Source organism: Mesoplodon densirostris, chromosome 3 (genome assembly GCF_025265405.1).
Source record: "Mesoplodon densirostris isolate mMesDen1 chromosome 3, mMesDen1 primary haplotype, whole genome shotgun sequence".
Lineage (NCBI taxonomy): Eukaryota > Metazoa > Chordata > Mammalia > Artiodactyla > Ziphiidae > Mesoplodon > Mesoplodon densirostris.
The window spans coordinates 153,926,539-153,943,137 of record NC_082663.1 but is presented as its reverse complement, the minus strand read 5'-3'; the positions used below and the strand labels follow the sequence as shown (position 1 = coordinate 153,943,137).

General features: G+C 54.8%; 1 protein-coding gene across 1 annotated transcript; it reads left to right on the top strand.

The window, feature by feature from the left end:
• Positions 1-12,518: 12,518 nt before the first annotated feature.
• GPRIN1 (G protein regulated inducer of neurite outgrowth 1) lies at positions 12,519-15,487 on the top strand. The gene has a single exon (XM_060092448.1). It carries the CDS (start codon positions 12,647-12,649, stop codon positions 15,485-15,487), a length of 2,841 nt encoding a protein of 946 aa, XP_059948431.1. The 5' UTR covers positions 12,519-12,646.
• Positions 15,488-16,599: the final 1,112 nt, after the last annotated feature.

Below are 16,599 nucleotides of genomic sequence, written 5' to 3'. Positions count from 1 at the left end.
TAGAATATTGTAACACGTGAGTGAGCAATTAGAATAGTAAATATTGTTATTATTGTTGTTATTAGGGCCAAAAGGTGGGGCAGGGGAGCCAAAGTGGGCCCTGGGATCAGAGAGGGAGCCCCTTGCCCGTGTCCAGGCAGAAGGATCCACTGCCCTGGCAGAATGAGGGGCGTGGTTGGGGGCTGCCTGAGAGCACCTGCAGACCACTGAGGAGTGGAGGAGGGCACAGAGACCCTCTTGTGCCTGATTCCTCCTGCTCAAGTGCCCATGCTCCCTGTCCCCATCCCCGACTGCCCCGCTCCCTGTCCACTACCCAAGGCCCATCTCTGCCTTCAAAATAGGCTTTCTGGGCAGAGTCGGGGAGAGGGCTGCCAAGGAGCAGCTGGGCCATGATTCAGCCTGAGTCACCCATCCAAATGCCAGGGTGGCCCCCAGCTGGGCCAGGGCCTGCAGCTGCTGGGGGGAGGAGACCTTTGTGGGCAGCAGGCTGTGCTCATAGGTGCCTGGACGAGGGGCTCTCATGAAGATCAGGGCAGTGCTGTGCGGGTCTGGGAGTGGTGCACATGAGGAGGTCAGGGTGAGGAAAGGGACCCCATGGACATCAGTTACCTGCACTGACAGAGGAGGCAGGGTTTGTGTGTGTGTGTTTGTGTGTGTACACACGCACACCTGTGCACGCATGGGTGTTGCATGTGTATCTGACTGAATGACGAGGGGCTACTAGTGTGGGCAGGAGTTTGGTTACCAGCTTTGTCACTTCTGTGTGACCCTGGCAAGTTACTTAACTTCTATGAACTTTTGTTGCTTTATCTGTGAAATGGGAATAATAATAATATCAATCTCAGGTGGTTTTTCTTAAGGGTTAAATATAAAGAGACGACTGGAAGACACTTGGGCAGTCAGTAAATGGTACACCACCACCACCATCTAGGGGATACTGGGTTATACCCTGCATGCATGAGGATGGATACATATCTGAGTGTTTGTATCCAGGGCTGTGTCCATACAAGCCTCAGGGGGTGGGGGGGCCTGGGTGAGTGTTTCTTGAAGGAGCAGATGAATGTGTGTTGTGTGTGCACCTCTGAAGCAAAGAGAAGAACTTTCCAGAAAGTTGGCTTTATGTGGCATTGCCTGCCAGGTGATCCTGCCCACCCTCCCACCTCTTTCTCCTTCTCTCCCTCCCTCTCTCCCCTTCTCTCTCTCTCCTGTCTCTCTCTCTCTCTCTCTCTCTCTCTCACACACACACACACACACACACACACATATACACACCTTTCCTAGAGGCTATGATTTGCTGAAATTTGGCCTAGACCAGGACCAGTGTCCACACAAGGGGTGAGGAACTGTGAATGCCACTGTACTGGAAACTCAGACCTTCTCAAAAGCCTTTAGTCTCAAGCAAAGCTTGAGATCTGGGGGCCAGATCCCAAGGGTGATGTGCCTGGATTTGAAAGCGGAACCATGTGTGATGGAGTAGATGTGAACATGAGATGTGCGTGTGTATGTGCATGTGTGTGGCGGTGGGGCCGGGGTGGCACTGGGGGGTGGCCGCTGTCTCTGCTCTGGTACAGTCTGCTTGTCTCCATGGTGCCTGTTGCCACACACGCTTGCTTTTCAGAAAGTCACTGGGATTGTTTATTCCACCCCCGGCCTGGGCGCCAGCCAAGGAGCTGCAGGCACTTGTTTATCTTCTGCTGTGTATGAGTGTATATGGCTTCACGGAGGCAGACCAACCAGAGATATGCATGCACACACACTCACACCGGTGCGGGTAACCATGCTGGTTGTCACAGGATGAGCCTGAACCCGATGAGCCACGGTCCGGGCCCAGGCAGACTTGCTCCACATGGGGACAGCAGCTCCAGGCAGACACACCACCAATTTAGCAACCCCTAAAGCTCCAAGGAAGTGGGAGAGCCAGTTGCCCTGGCTGTGGTCCTTTGCTCTACCTCTACCCCGGAACTAATCACTGCACAGTGATTGGCCAGGCCTGGGTCACTGCCCATCCCTAAAAATGGCAGTGGGTCCATCCCACTCCACCACATGGACTGGAGTGAGGAGGCGGTTCCTCAAGGAAAATGAAGGTGCTGTGGTCAGACAGGGTACACAGTGCTGGGCTTGCCATACCCTGGCATCCGCCACAAGTGTTACACTATGCTTGGTGTCTGGGTTTGTTTTTCTCCCTACATCCTCCTCAGAGCTCTGAGAGCTAAGAATTACAAATGATGAAGTGGAGGCCTAGAGTGACCTCAGTCAAGGCCACACAGCTAGCAACTGCCAAAGTCAGAATGTGAACCCACGCTGCCTACCTCCATGCCCTTTTTGAGCTCCCGCTCCGCCTTGGCAGTGTTTTGTTGTCTGGAAATTTTCATTTTTAAACGTGTTTTTTTAATCAACAAGTCACCGTGGAACAAGAGTGGTTGGAGCGTAGCAAAGGGCACCGATGGAAAAAGGCCCTGACTGTGCGCATGTAGCGGACATGGCCAGAGCTCTGACTACATCCCCTCAGATGACCATACTATTTCTGTGGCCACCAGTAGGACTCCCAACAGCCAGTACCCGCATCATTATCGAAGAGCTGTCCTCGGGCTGTGGAACCCACTTTGTCCACATGCACTGTGGGCTAGAAGTGCTTGGGAATTAACACACAACCCCATGGGCTGGCTCTTCACCAATGTCTGCCAGATGCTGGGATATAAATACACCAGCTCCCTTGCCCTCAGCCAGGGGAATTCTGAGATGTGCATTTACCCCATTTCCCAAGACTTCCTGCAGGATTAAGCCTCACTCACCCACTGTGGTAGCTGGCCTGATAACCACCTCTTATTGGATGCCTTCCCTTCCTGGGTCACCTTCCCAGTCCCCTGCTGGTGTCCCTGCACCTCCCAAATAAACCATATTCCCTGAATCTTCATTTCAGGGTCTGTGAGCTGCCCCAGGGTGCTGGATCCCATCCTATCCTTCCACACTGAGCATCTGGGCCCAGCCATTATGATCTCTTTTCTTGGCATCTCCCTTTCCCTCTCTACTGGCTCCCTCCCATCAGGACTTAAATGCCTCCAATGCCCCTGTAGAGATTATCAGACCCCTTTCTCTCTCCAAGCCCAAACTTGAGAGTCATCTACTTGCCCTCTCCACCTCCTTGCTCCCGTTAACTCATCAGTCCCTGCCCCACCCCACCCCAGTCTGGCTTCCACCCCCACCACTCCACTAACCATGCTTTCATCAAATTTCCATTATCTTTTTTTCAAGTCCAGAGGACAACTCTCAGGCTGTATCTTGTCTTCCTGATGCAGTTTACCCTGATCTCCTTCTGGAATGTTCTCTCCCCTTGGCTTCTGAGACATCACACTCTCCTGGGTTTCTTCTGGTTTCTCAGACCACTTTTTCTTTCTTTCTTTTTTTTTTTTTTTTTTTTGCGGTACGCAGGCCCCTCACTACTGTGGCCTCTCCCGTTGCGGAGCACAGGCTCCGGACGTGCAGGCCCAGCGGCCATGGCTCACGGGCCCAGCCGCTCCATGGCATGTGGGATCTTCCCAGACCGGGGCACGAACCCATATCCCCTGCATTGGCAGGCGGACTCTCAACCACCGTGCCATCAGGGAAGCCCCCAGACCACTTTTTCTCATTCTTCTTTTGCAGGCTCCTTTTCCCTTAATGTTGATGTTCCTCAGGATGGGCCCTTGTCTCACCCTATTTTGGACTATACTCTCCCCTCAGGTACCAACACACCTCTCCTGACCTCCATCACCAGCTCCCTGGTCTGTCGCCAGGCCTGGCCAGCTCAGTTTTGGACTTGGATGTCTCAGTGTGGCTGTTTCACAAGTCCCTTCTTTCCCCAGGCTCTTCAGGTATCTGTCCTCCAACCGTTTGGCTCCCCAAGGCAGAACCTCAGAGGGGCAGCAGAATCCTCTCTCCACTCACACTCACATGCAATCCATGACATAGACATGTTGACTTTACCCCTAAATAGTTATCAGATCTGGCCCCTCCTCTCCATCCCAATGGTTCAGGCATCATTACCTCTCACCTGGGCAGCTGCTACGGCCTCCTCACTCATACCCTGATCCTGCTCCCATCTGCACTCGCCCTGCCCTGGGGTGGGGCTGTGAGAGGCTTTTTAGATCACAGCCACGTTCTTGCTACTTTTCATGTCTTGTGAAACTGCCCAAGCCTCAATGTCTTCATCTGTATCATGGAGCCAATGATGTTTACCTTGAAGGATTGTAGGGAAAGTAAAATGAAACGAGCGTAGAATAGGGTTCGTAAACTGTGAAGCGAAGTGCCATTGTGGCAATGAATGAGCAATTTTCAGGGCCGGAGACATGGGGAAGCCGCCCTTGCATGAGTGTTGTCCATGGTGCTGAAAATTGGTTCTGTGCTCCCGTTTTTTGCTACCCTGGGATGCTGGCTAAAGACGTCATCCGTTAGATTTTTTTTCTTTTCTTCATTTGCCATCTAGATTTAAAAAAAAATTTTTTTTAACGATCACGGTGACTTATGGTTCACCAGGTAAGTGAGAGGAATAGAAAGTAAGGGTGAAGCTTGAAGTTTCAGGAGTTAGCTTCACTACTAACGCAGACAAGTGATTTATCATCAGTATCTCAGTTTTCTTATCTGAAAAACGGGGATATAATACATTAATATTAACTTTCTTATAAGTGATTGGAAACTGAAATTAGATGAAACCGGAAAACAAAATTAAGGTAACGTTAGTTGTTAGGTTAACTTGCGGGCTTTACCATAAAAACACTGCCCCTAAATAAGCATTATATTAACGTTAGTTTTTACCATTTTTAGTAGGTGGTTTCACAGTACAAGCGAGAGGGCTTTATCACCTCTTGGCAATTACAGACTTATTTTTTCTCCTCTGGGAAGTCAAAGGGGAGGGGACAATTTCTCTGCTGAGAAACGTTAACGCAGGGTGGGGAGCAAGTCCTCATGTCCTTGGCAATTCAGATTCAGCTGGAAGGCCCTGAACACCTACTTCAGGCTCCTTCATCCTTCCAAGACCACTTACTGTGAGGTGATTAATGTTAGTCCCGCCTTACGGATAGGGAAATTGAGACTCGGAGAGGTGAAATGATTTACTTGAGGGTACCCAGGAGGAGGAGAACCCGGCTTGCACAGACTAGAAGGTGGGCGGGCACCCCGGCTAGGGAGGCCGGTAGCGGGGAAATCGAAGGCTCTCCCCCGACCACGCAGGTCCCTCTACTCCCGGGAGCGTGGGTGGAGGCGAGACAAAGGAGGCGGAGGCGGGGCGAGGTGAGGGGGAGAAGGCCGGAAGTACGGCCAAGGCGGAGGCGGGAAATTCCGCGCAGGGGGAGCTCGGAGATCGCGCAGACCTGGGTCCCGCTCCAGGGGCCGAGTATCCGCGGACGAGCGGCTTCCCCTCTCTGGGCCCCAATTTCCTCCTCGGTGAAACAAGCAGAGAGCGTTCACCGGACTGGATCGAGTGAGATCTGACAGCGCGCCCCTCCCTCAACAGGCGCGCAGCAAATAGGCAGACTCTCCGCCCCTTAGTCTCCTATCTGTGAAATGGGAACTGGGTCGAGGAAGGCGGGGAACCCAGGAACCCAGCGCCCGTGGTGAGGGGCGGCGGGCGAGGGGCGCCCCTCCCTCCTTTGGGCCCCTGCTTCCCTGCGGGCACCGCCCCCTCCCGGGTTGTGAGGCCGCGAGTCGGCCAGTGCGCATGCCCGGGGCGGGGCGCGGGGCTGGAGCGCTGAGCCGGCGCGGGGGACGGCGTAGCGGAGTCCGCGGGTCCGCCCGCCAGCCCTGCCGGAGGCAGCCGAGGCAGCTCGGGCGGCGGCGGTGGCGGTATCGGTGGCGGTGACGGGAGTCGGAGCGCAGCGCGCCGAGGAGACGGAACGGCGGCACAGCCGGGTAAGCGCCGCGCCTGCACCTGCTTCCCGCTCCAGGCGGGCGGTGTCGACCGCCTTCTTCGGCTCGCGGCCGCCCCAGAGCCGCTGTCCAGGGTCCTCGAACCTCCTGGGTGGCGGGGTTTGGGCACCGTGCGCAGCGTGTGTCTGGCGTGCGCCCGGGTGAATGTAAGCGCGCGGCCGGGGCGGCGGGTGTCCATTTCCAGGTTCCACTCAGGGGCGGGGCGGGGGTGGGTCCGCAGTCCTGGCCGAGCACCCGAGGGGCCCTGCGGGCCAGCCCGCCCTGTAAGACCCCGGCCCCGCTCCTGGCCTCGCCGCTGACTGCCGCTTTGTTTGGCGCGGTGGTGCGGGAGGGGGCGCTTCCCGCCACCGCGGGGAGGGGTCCGCCCGCGTTGATTCATTTTCCCCCTGGAGCGAGCTCGGCGCTCTAGTGGCTCTATTGGCACCATGGAGCACATTCGCTGTCGCACACTCAGTGTGGAATACACTCTGGGGCTCCATCACACACACTGTCACACACTCACCGCTCGAGGCCACAGGTCTACACACACTGTGTCCCTTGATCATTCCATCAGACTCATACACATGGTCACCTGTGCACCCACCCCGTACACCTTTGGTACACACCCAGGCATAGCTACACACTCACACCAGCCATTGCCTATCACAGCACACTCAACTCAGCAATACTCCCCGATCACAAAGCACTCGCAGCCATCCTGCTCTGGCCTGCTTGCGCCTATTCACAGCTGTACGTCATGGTATCCCTCATGTACCCCCGGACCCCGGAGCAGGCGTGTCACACACTCCGTCACACACTTTTAGCTTGCTCTCCACACACACACACCCACTCCTGCATGTCCAGTCTTGCTCTCCTGTGGATAGATGATGGATGGTCTGGAGGCCATTTCTGGAAGGAAGACTGGTTATCACCCTTTGCTAGACTCCATCTCCCCTCCAGCCCCAGGGAGGAAGCTTTGCTGCTCTGACGGTTGTAGGAGACAAGGGGATGAGAGGGTGAAGTACAACACACCAGGATTGTCACACACACACTGTCTCTCACACACTTGCTGAAGTACCACAAGCCTTTGTCAATCTTATCACCATGGGAGGAGGTGTTTGCAGGTGCCTGGCGCCCTGGCTCCAATTAGGGAAGAAATCCTAAAGGGAAAATAACTGGCTGGTCAGGTCTCTGGGCCTGAGTGAGCATTCACAGGGGCTCCTCTGCCTGGGAGCAGGGTACAATCATTTGTGCACATACCCAGGCCATCTCTCCTATGAGTGAGGCTCTGAGGCCATGTGGCCACACATGTGCATACCCACAGGGTCCAAGTGGCCACCATGAGACACAAACACACAGGGCATTCTGCACATAACAGGTTGCACATGTTCACACCAAGTTCTTGAGCAGAAGGTAGGAGCCAGGCCCTGGCTCCCCAGGCTGGTCTAAGCTGGTGCAGATGTCCGCAAGCCACCTACATGCTCTCCTGCATGCTGGGTGAGCCAGCCCATACAACTGGGGGTCATTTCAACCTTTTACCTCAATCGGGCGGGAGAAGTGTGCAGGCTCATCTGCTCGTAGGGCGTTCCCAAAGGTGGGTTCCCGCACGGAGGACACTCTTGCTTCCTCTCCTAGACGATCCCTCACACTGTTGCCTGTTAGGTCCAGGGGATTGGGAGGACCCTTGGCATGACCCTGAAGAGCAGAAAGGGGTCTTAAGAGCCAAGCATCAGTGTCCAGCATCTCAGCTGATATGAGTGGGAAGAACCAGGCTTTGGATTCAGACAAAACAGGCTTTGAATCAGAGCCGCCCCATCCCAGCTGTGTGCCCTTGGTCAAGTCTTTTCTCCCTCTGACCTCAGTGTCCTCATCTGTGAAATGGGATGATAATGCCCCCCTCATGAGATTGTTGTGGAGTCCAGGTGCTAAAATGAGCCTGAGAATGCTGCATCCAGGGCTGAGCACACAGTGGGAGAGTGATGGAGCTGGGTTCCAGTGGGAGATGGGAGGCGAGGGGGTAGGGCCCCAGGCCTGAGTTGCCTTTTGGAGAAGAGGCTGGAGGATACCGAGGCTTCTTGGAGAGCCAGGAAAAGTCTAGCAGAACTGTGAGCAGCAGAGCCTCTGGGAATGGTATCTTGGCAGATCTTAAACTCAGGGCTCAGCCAGCTCTGCTAAATATAACTACATCCTCTCCCCCATTTCACAGATTGGGAAACGGAGGTTCAGGGTGTGGAAAAACTCACCCAAAGTCATGTAGCAAGTCAATGACTAAGCTGGGGCTTGACCCCACATCTTTCTAACTCCCTGGCCAGGCTCTCTGTCCCAGTCCGGGACCTTATCCCATATCAGAGAATGGTGAGCTGAGAACTAAGAAGGCGGCCTCTTCCAGGAGGACTTTTGGAAAGCGTATGTTACCAGCTGGGCCATGCCTGCCTCTTGGAACCTCAGTTTCCTTCTCTGGAAAATAAGAACACAGCATCTGCCTGGAAAGTGTATGGGATCTGCACATAATAAGCATAGTAAGGGCTTGAGGTCACCTCCCACCTTTCTTGGCATCTAGGTCAAGGGGCAAAACTCAGGTGGCTACAGGCCGGGTGGGTAGCATGCATGAAGGGCTGCTATAAGAAGAATGATGGTGCAAATCAGTGATCAGTGGCAGCGGGCAGTCAACCTCCGTGTCCAGGACACCACTGGGAGGGGTAGAGATGGTGGCTAATTGGAGAGTGTACCCCCATCTAAGGAAGCAGCCACTGCTTGGCTCCAGCTGATTGCTGCCATGCAGGAAGCATGCTCAGATTGCCAAGAGAAGCTAGAAACCTGATTTTTACATGAAACCTTCTAATTTTTAAACGTTGATGACTAAATTCCTTAAAAAAAATTTTTAAGCACTCCGAGTTAAGCATGTCCAAGGGTGAGGTTTTGCCAGTTTGTGCCTGTACTGCTGGCCCTCCCTCCCTTGCCCCCTCCTGGGAGCACAGCTGGGCTCTGACAGGCTGAGTAGATAAAAACAGGCCTTGCGTGTACACAGCCCAGCCCTAAAGTAGCAGAGACGTGCACACCCCTCATCTTTAATTCTCCCTGCAGCCCTGTGGGAACGGGGTAGGTTTGTTAGGGTCCCAGTGAGGAGACGGGACTGGCCTGAGGTCACAGAGCTGGTAAATCAGGGAGCTGTCCCAACTTCCTATCCATGCCTCACCCAGGGGGAGGGAGCCTGTTGGAGGGGCTGGTGTGAGAGGACCCCAGGGCTGAGCTACCAGGGATGAAAGGAAGGGTGGTGAAGACTCAGAGCACACCTCCTATAGCCCTTGGTGACTCCTTCCAGTTCCAGCCGAAGCTCCCCATACACCTGCCATTTTTATGCTGATGAAAACCAGATCCGAAGAATTGCAGCAGACTTCTCCTGTGTTTCAAACCTGTCTCCCAGCAGCCTCCTGGATATCTCCCCTATAAGTCCCCCAGGCACCCCAGTTCAACTTCCCAAAACCCAGTCCCCCACCATCCTCTGCAAACTGCCTCTCCCCCCATGCCCCCATTTTGGTGATAACCCTCATCCCCCCAAGTCCCATATGCCCAAAGCTTGGGGGACCCAGTCGTGAACAATACCAGCTGAGTCCCCATCCAGGGACCTGAGGGCTAGGCGGGGACCCAGAGGTGTAACGGGCTACAAGCAGAAGGACAAGAGTCTGGTTAGGGGCAGAACAAGAGGCCACAGCGACCCTGAGGAAGCTGGTAGGCCAAGAAGGCTCACTGGAGGAGGAGGCATTTAAACTGAGGACTGAAGGTTTAATAAGAGCCAAGCGGGAAGGTGTGTAGAGGCCAAGATTGGAAAGAATGTGAACCCATGGTTGAACCCAAAGAGGTTTCGTGTGTGTGTGTGTGTGTGTGTGTGTGTGTGTGTGTGTGTGTGTGTGTACACATGCTTTGGGGGATGGAGTGCATAATGAAAGATAAAGCCCAGCAGGTGAGTAAATACACAGGGGCTTGGAAGCACATTGAAGAGTTGGAACTTGACCCTATAAGTAACAGGGAGTCATTAAAAGTTTCTTTTTTTTTTCTGTTTTTAAAAAAATATGTGCACACAAACAAAATTCAAGTGTTGCAAAGGGGCATTCAAAAAAAGTCTCTTCCACCTCCAGATCCCTGGTCTCGCTTTACAAAGGCAATCACTGCTAAAAGTTTCATGGGTTTCCTTCCAGAAATTTTCTCTTTATAAATAAACCCACAGATGTGTATTTGTCCTTTTCCTTGCCTACCCGCATGGGATCCCACTAGCCATGCTATCCTCTGGCTTTTTTTCACTTAATTTATCTTGGGCATCTTTCCTCATCACTCCACACAGTCTAACAGCTGTGGGGGAGGGGAGGTCCTCTGTGCTTGTCCCACATTTTACAAACCCACTTCCTGGTTTTCTTCTCATCACCAGCCATGTTCTCATGCACCATTTGTCTGTCTTCAAGACCACCCCGGAGGTGGGCTTGCTGGCCCAAATGCTGTATGCATTGTAAACTGATAAGAATTGATAAATGTCCTTCCAAAAACATTACAACCAATTTACTTCCCCCGAAAAAGCAAGGAGGGTTTTGAGCCAAGGAGTGGCATGGTTGGACTAACATCATAGACAGGTCATTCAGTCATTCATTTAACGAATATTTACTGGGAGCCACTTGCTTACCATGTGCCAGTCATTGTTCTCAACCCTGAGACCACATCAGTAAACACAGCAAAGTCCCCACACTTCTGGAGCTGACATTCTGATGGGAGAGACAAATCACGAGCAATAAACAAACACATGCAATATGGTGGCTGGAGACAGGTACCATGAAGAAAAACTGATCGGGGCAAGGGGGATGGAAAGCGTCAGCCAGTGTTGCGAAGGAGGCTGTTTTACACAGGATGGGTCAGGGAAAGCTTCAGGGAGATGCAGGTGTTGGGAAGGAAAGCATTTCAGGCAGAGAAGACAGCGAGTGCAAAGGCCCCAAGGCAGTGGGTTCAAGGATCAGCGGGGCAGCCAGGGTGACTGAAGCAGGGTAATCACAGGAGAGCAGTAGGAGACAAGGCCAAGAGCAGTGACGGGGCCAGAAAATGCAGGAACTTGCGGGCTATGGTAAAGAGTTTACTTTTACATTGCATGAGATGGCGAGACATTGCATGGTTCTGGGCAAAGGAGGGACATGATCTACCTTGAGTTTTACTAAGATCCCTCTGGTTCCTGTGTTGAGAAAAAACTATGTGGGGTGAAGGAAAAAGCAAGGATATTCCAGGTGGGAGATGGTGCAGGTTTGGCTCAGGGTAGTGGCCAAATTCTCGATATATTTTGAAGGTAGATCCATTATGTTTTGCTGATGGTGAGATGCCGGGTGTGAGAAAAGGTCAAGGGATATTGGCCTGAGCACCAGCAATATGGCTTTGGAGAAGATGGCAGGAGGAAGAGGTCTGGGGGGAATTGGGAACTCTGCTTGCTTTGGCCGCTTAGTGTATAATAAAACAGAGTTGCATGCAGATCCAGCTGCCTGCCAGACCCTCTCCCTGGATATCCCCCAGGCAACACACACTCACCTTGTCCAAAATGCAACTCCCCCTTTTCCCGGATCTGTTGTCCAGCACCCGCCACCCTAGCCAGCATCCTGCAGGCCACCCCCACCATCACCTCTTACCGCCAGCTGGTTCCTGTTAGTTTCCCTCAGACCTCTCAATCCTGCCAACTCTTCATTCCCACAACCTTTGCTGTACCGTCTCTCATCCAGACTATCGCAGAGAAGGGGCTGGGTAAACGAATGAAGAATTAGATGAATGAGAGATTGAATAAATGATTGGCCAGCCTCTCCCCTCCAGCCTCCACACCATCCCTAAGCAATCTTTGAAAACACACATTTCAGACTGTGTCCTTTCCTTGACTGTAAACCATTCCCATCTCCCCAGGGCCTACACAGACATAAACTGGTGATCTGCAGACATATTTTATTTGGGCCACATACTGTTGTTTTTTTTTTAAATCTTGAATTAATTGGGATATTTTACAGTAAACTTCTATATTTCCCACTTCTGACTGATACTACTAGGATGCATTTCTCCAGGGCAGTACTTGGCTGATGGAGTATGGCTCCCCCTTTAGACAGGGCATGTGCTCTCCACTTTGCCTTAGTCCCCACCACTCCCTACTGTTCTGTACCCAGTCTGTTTCCCTCAATTAAATTACCTACCTGGCTCCTATGGCATCAGAATTTGTGACCCATGGCCTAAAGGAGAAAAGCATAACTTACAGGTAGCATGTTGCAAGGGGTGGGCTGATAAGGTAGCGGTGATGGTAGATGAAGTGGAAAAGTTAGACTGTGGCCAAGTTGTGAAGGGCCTTGAATGCCATTTTAGGAAGCCTGACCTTTATCCAGACAGAGGGCCACTGGGAGCAGTGAAGCAGGGGAATGACATAGTTGGGTTCATGTTTTAGCCCAGACCCTATGGAGAGGAGGGGAACAGACAAAGGCAGAGAACGTGGTGAGAAGCCCCGCCTGCTAGAAAGAGAGTGAGAAGGAGGAGGCCCAGATGGAGGCTCCTCCCCACTGGATCCCCTCTGAGTCTGAGTCTGCTCTCTCTGTGTTTCAGAACCAGACAGAAACCTGGGGCCCAAGCATGGTCATGAGGGCAGTTGGGCAGCGCTGAAGACCCAGCCTGGCTCCGGCTGCTTCGAAAGGACTCCAGCCCCCCAGGACCCCAGCCCACAGCCCTCTGCTGCCCACAGGATGGGAGCCTGGGGGCTGGGAGCCCGGCCATGAGGGACTGGTGCCCCTCCCAGCAAAAGGCCAGCCCTGCACCCCCAAGGCACATCCCTGCCCAAAGCCCAGGCATGGACTCTAGACACAGCAGCCCCACTGGGGCTGGGGAAAGGGCATCCTGCTCTGAGGGCCCGGGCAGGAGTTTGGCTTTCCCCTCCCTGACCTGCATCCCTCCCCAGGAGGCAGCCGCCAAGGAGACATTAGGGACACATGGAGCCTTGATCTCAGGGACACCAGAAACCACCTTCTCTGGGAAGCCAGAGCCTGTGTCCTCAGTGAAAACTGACCCTTCATCCTCAGAAAACAGAAATCCTATGTTATTACAGAAGATGGATTCCAAGTCTTCAAAGCAGGCAGATTCCATTCCCATAGGAAAGGAAGATGCCGGGTCCTTGAGGAAGGCAGATCCCACGTTTACAGGAAAGACAGAGCCTGTAATCTTGGGGAAAGGGGATCCTGTGGCTTCTGAAAGGATGGATCCTGTGACCCCAAGAAAGGAGGATCCTGGATCCTTGGGAAAGGTAGATCCTGAGTGCTCCAGCAAGGTGGATACAATGTCTGCAAGGAAGGAATATCCTGTATCCTTGGGCACAGTGGATCCTGCATTCCCAAAAAAGGAGGAGCCCAGGTATTCAGGAAAAGACCTTCAAGTGTCCTCAGAAGAGGTGGGTCCTGCATCTGCAGGAAAGACAGATCTTGTATCCTTGGGAAAGAGAGATCCTGAGCTCTCCGAAAAAGTGGATCCCATGTCCTTGGAAAACACGGACTCTGCATCTGTAGGAAAGACAGATCCCGGGTCCTTGGGAATGCTGACTCCAGGGTCATCAGGCAAAATCAAGCCTGTATCCCCTGGAACAGTGGCTCTGGGGTCATCTGGAAGGGTGGATCCTACTCACTTAGGGACGACAGATCCTACATCTATGGTTAATGCAGAAACCGTGTCCTCTACAAAAGAGGACCCTCAGTTCCTGGGAAAGATGGATCCTGCCTCCTCAGGAAAGCAAGAGTCCATGTCTATGAGAATGACAAAAACCATGTCTACTGGACAGGTGGATCCCATGTTTTCAGGAAAGATGGATCCCACATCTTTGAAAAACATGGACCCTGTGTCTTCAGGCAAGACGGGTCCAGTTTCTTTGGGAAAAGTGGATCCTGTGTCCTCAGGAAAGCCAGAGCCCTTGTCTCCTGGGCAGGCAGAACTGATGTCTGTGGGAAACACAGAAACTGCATCCTCAAGAAAGGAGGACCCAGTGTCCTCCAGAAAGGGGGATCCCATTTCTGTGGGAGATACAAAAACATCCTCTTCTGGAAAAGTGAATCCTGAATCATCAGGAAAGATAGACCCTGTGTCCTCAGGTCCAGCGGGTCCCCCATCCTCTGTAAAAGCTGAGGCAGTGACTGGAGGAAAAGCAGATCCACTATCTTCAGAAAAGTCAGGTCCTGTGGCTACTGGGAAGGTGGGTCTCATGGCCTCAGGGAAGGCCGATCCCCCTACCTTGGGTAAAGTGGACCCTGTATGCAAGGGAAAGGCAGAAACTGTTCCCCCTGGAGACATGGACTCCGAGTCTGCAGGAAAAGTGGCCCCCATGACCCTAGGAAAAACAGTCCAGGCATCCTCGGGAAAAGCAGAAGCTGTCCCAGAGGGAAAGGTGGATCCTCTTCCTCTAGAGAAGGGCAATCCTATGAACTCCACGAAGGTGGATCCCAGGGCCTCAGGGAAAGCAGAACCCAAGTCTGAGGGCAAAGCAGAAACAAGGCCGCCTGGGCAGGAGGGCACCGCCTCATCAGGAAAAGCAGAGGCTAAATCTTTGCAGAAGGAGAAGCCGCTGACCTCAGAGAAGGGGGATCCTGGATCCTCTATTGTCTCTGGGAAGTTGGAGCCTGTAGCCCTGGGGAAGACTGACTCTGGGCCTCAGAGAAAAGGGGAACCCCCATCCTCGGGGAAGCAGGCCCACCTGACCCTGGAGAAGGCGGAGGCCTCCTCCTGCAGGCAGGCAGATGACAAACCCTGCGGCTCCGCTTCTTACCCCGCGGCTAGCGGGGGTCGCGTGGAGCCAGCGCCACTGCTCAGCTCCAAGGCCTGCAGCCTTGGCCAGAAGGACCCGGCGGCTACTAGGGCCGAGAGAAACCCGGGCCTGGAGGCCGTAGCGCCATCGCCGAGGCCGCGAACTCGCGACAACTTCACCAAGGCGCCGTCGTGGGAAGCGAGCGCCACGCCGCCACGCGAGGACGCGGGCACGCAGGCGGGCTCGCAGGCCTGCGTATCGGTGGCCGTGAGCCCCATGTCTCCGCAGGACGGCGGGGGCGGCTCGGCCTTCAGCTTCCAGGCGGCGCCGCGCGCACCCAGCCCCGCGCCCAGGCCGCCCTCTCGCCGGGACGCGGGCCTACAGGTGTCACTGGGCGCCGCTGAGACGCGCTCCGTGGCCACGGAGCCCATGACGCCGCAGGCCGCCGCGCCGCCCGCCTTCCCCGAAGTGCGGGTGCGGCCGGGCTCCGCACTGGCTGCCGCCGTGGCGCCCCCAGAGGCCGCTGAGCCGGTGCGCGACGTGAGCTGGGACGAAAAGGGCATGACGTGGGAGGTGTACGGCGCCGCCATGGAGGTGGAGGTGCTGGGCATGGCCATCCAGAAGCATCTGGAGCGACAGATCGAGGAGCACGGCCGCCAAGGGGCGCCCGCGCCGCCGCCCGCCGCGCGCCAGGGCCCGGGCCGTGCGGGCTCCGTGCGCACCGCACCCCCAGAGGGCGCAGCGAAGCGCCCACCCGGCCTCTTCCGCGCGCTGCTGCAGAGCGTGCGCCGGCCGCGGTGCTGCTCACGGGCCGGACCCACGGCCGAGTAATCTGCTCCCCTTTTGTACGCCCGGGTTTCCAACCTTCTCAGGCTCCCTTCTTGACCCCAGACCCCTAGAAGGGATCCCCTCGACGCGTGACAGGCCTCCGAGGGGCGGGCAGCCTCTAGGGTCTTATCCTGTCTTTCCAGCCCCCTCCCCTCCTAAACACACAAATGAACGCCCTCTACCCGGCTCCCTCGTGGTCATGAGCCCGCGAACCCAGCCCTGACACCCCACTGTCCCCTCACAGCCCTCAGTTCCACCCCGTCCCGGTCACACTGGGCGACCTCTGGGGACCCGCTCAGCACCCACGCTCCCAGCCCTGAGAGCTGAGGCAGGCTCTTGAGATGTCCAGACTGGTGCACTGTGGTCTCCAGCGGCGGCCAGGTCCCCAGAACGGGAGAGACTGTGTACAAAAACCCCAAGTGTGCGAGGACTGACATGTGAGACCCCCGATGTGCAAGGCCCCGGGTGTATGCGAGTGCATGTCCATGCGGCGGGCTGGCCCCATGGCCTGGGCATCTCTTGCATGCTGGTAGTTGTCCCCAGTTCCTGTCTCCCCCTCACCTGGCCCAATCCCCAACCCTATCCCCACCCCCACTGGACACTGGTTCACAATTCCCAGACAGGCCAAAGGCAGCTGCAGGAGTGCCCTGGGGGCGCAGCTGAGTCACAGAAAGGGGAGAGGGCTCAGACAGGTCCGGGGATCAGAGTCAGAGGCTCACAGACAGCCTGGGTGACAGCTGGTCTTGGGTATTGGGGGCAGGATGGAGAGCTCATTCTACAACCACAGTAGTCCCTGAAAGACCACCCTCTCCAGCCCCCCGTCCCTCAGTGCTGTGAGCCCCACAAGTCCCTTGTGACAACTTAGTATCCGTGTCCCACCCCTCCAGCCGCGGTTTTTGGCTACAAACTGTCACAGTATATACATTGGTAATAAAATACTCCCCCAACTCTTGTCAGCTGTGATTGGCTACAAGCAGACGGGGGTGGAGCAACATGATATATTATTATGTTCAGGGAGGGGTAGGTATAATTTGGGGGTAACAAGGCCTCTTCTGAGGTGACCCAGAAGAGTGGGGGCCCATGCGGGGCTCTGTGGCCAGGGTCCTGTGGCAGGG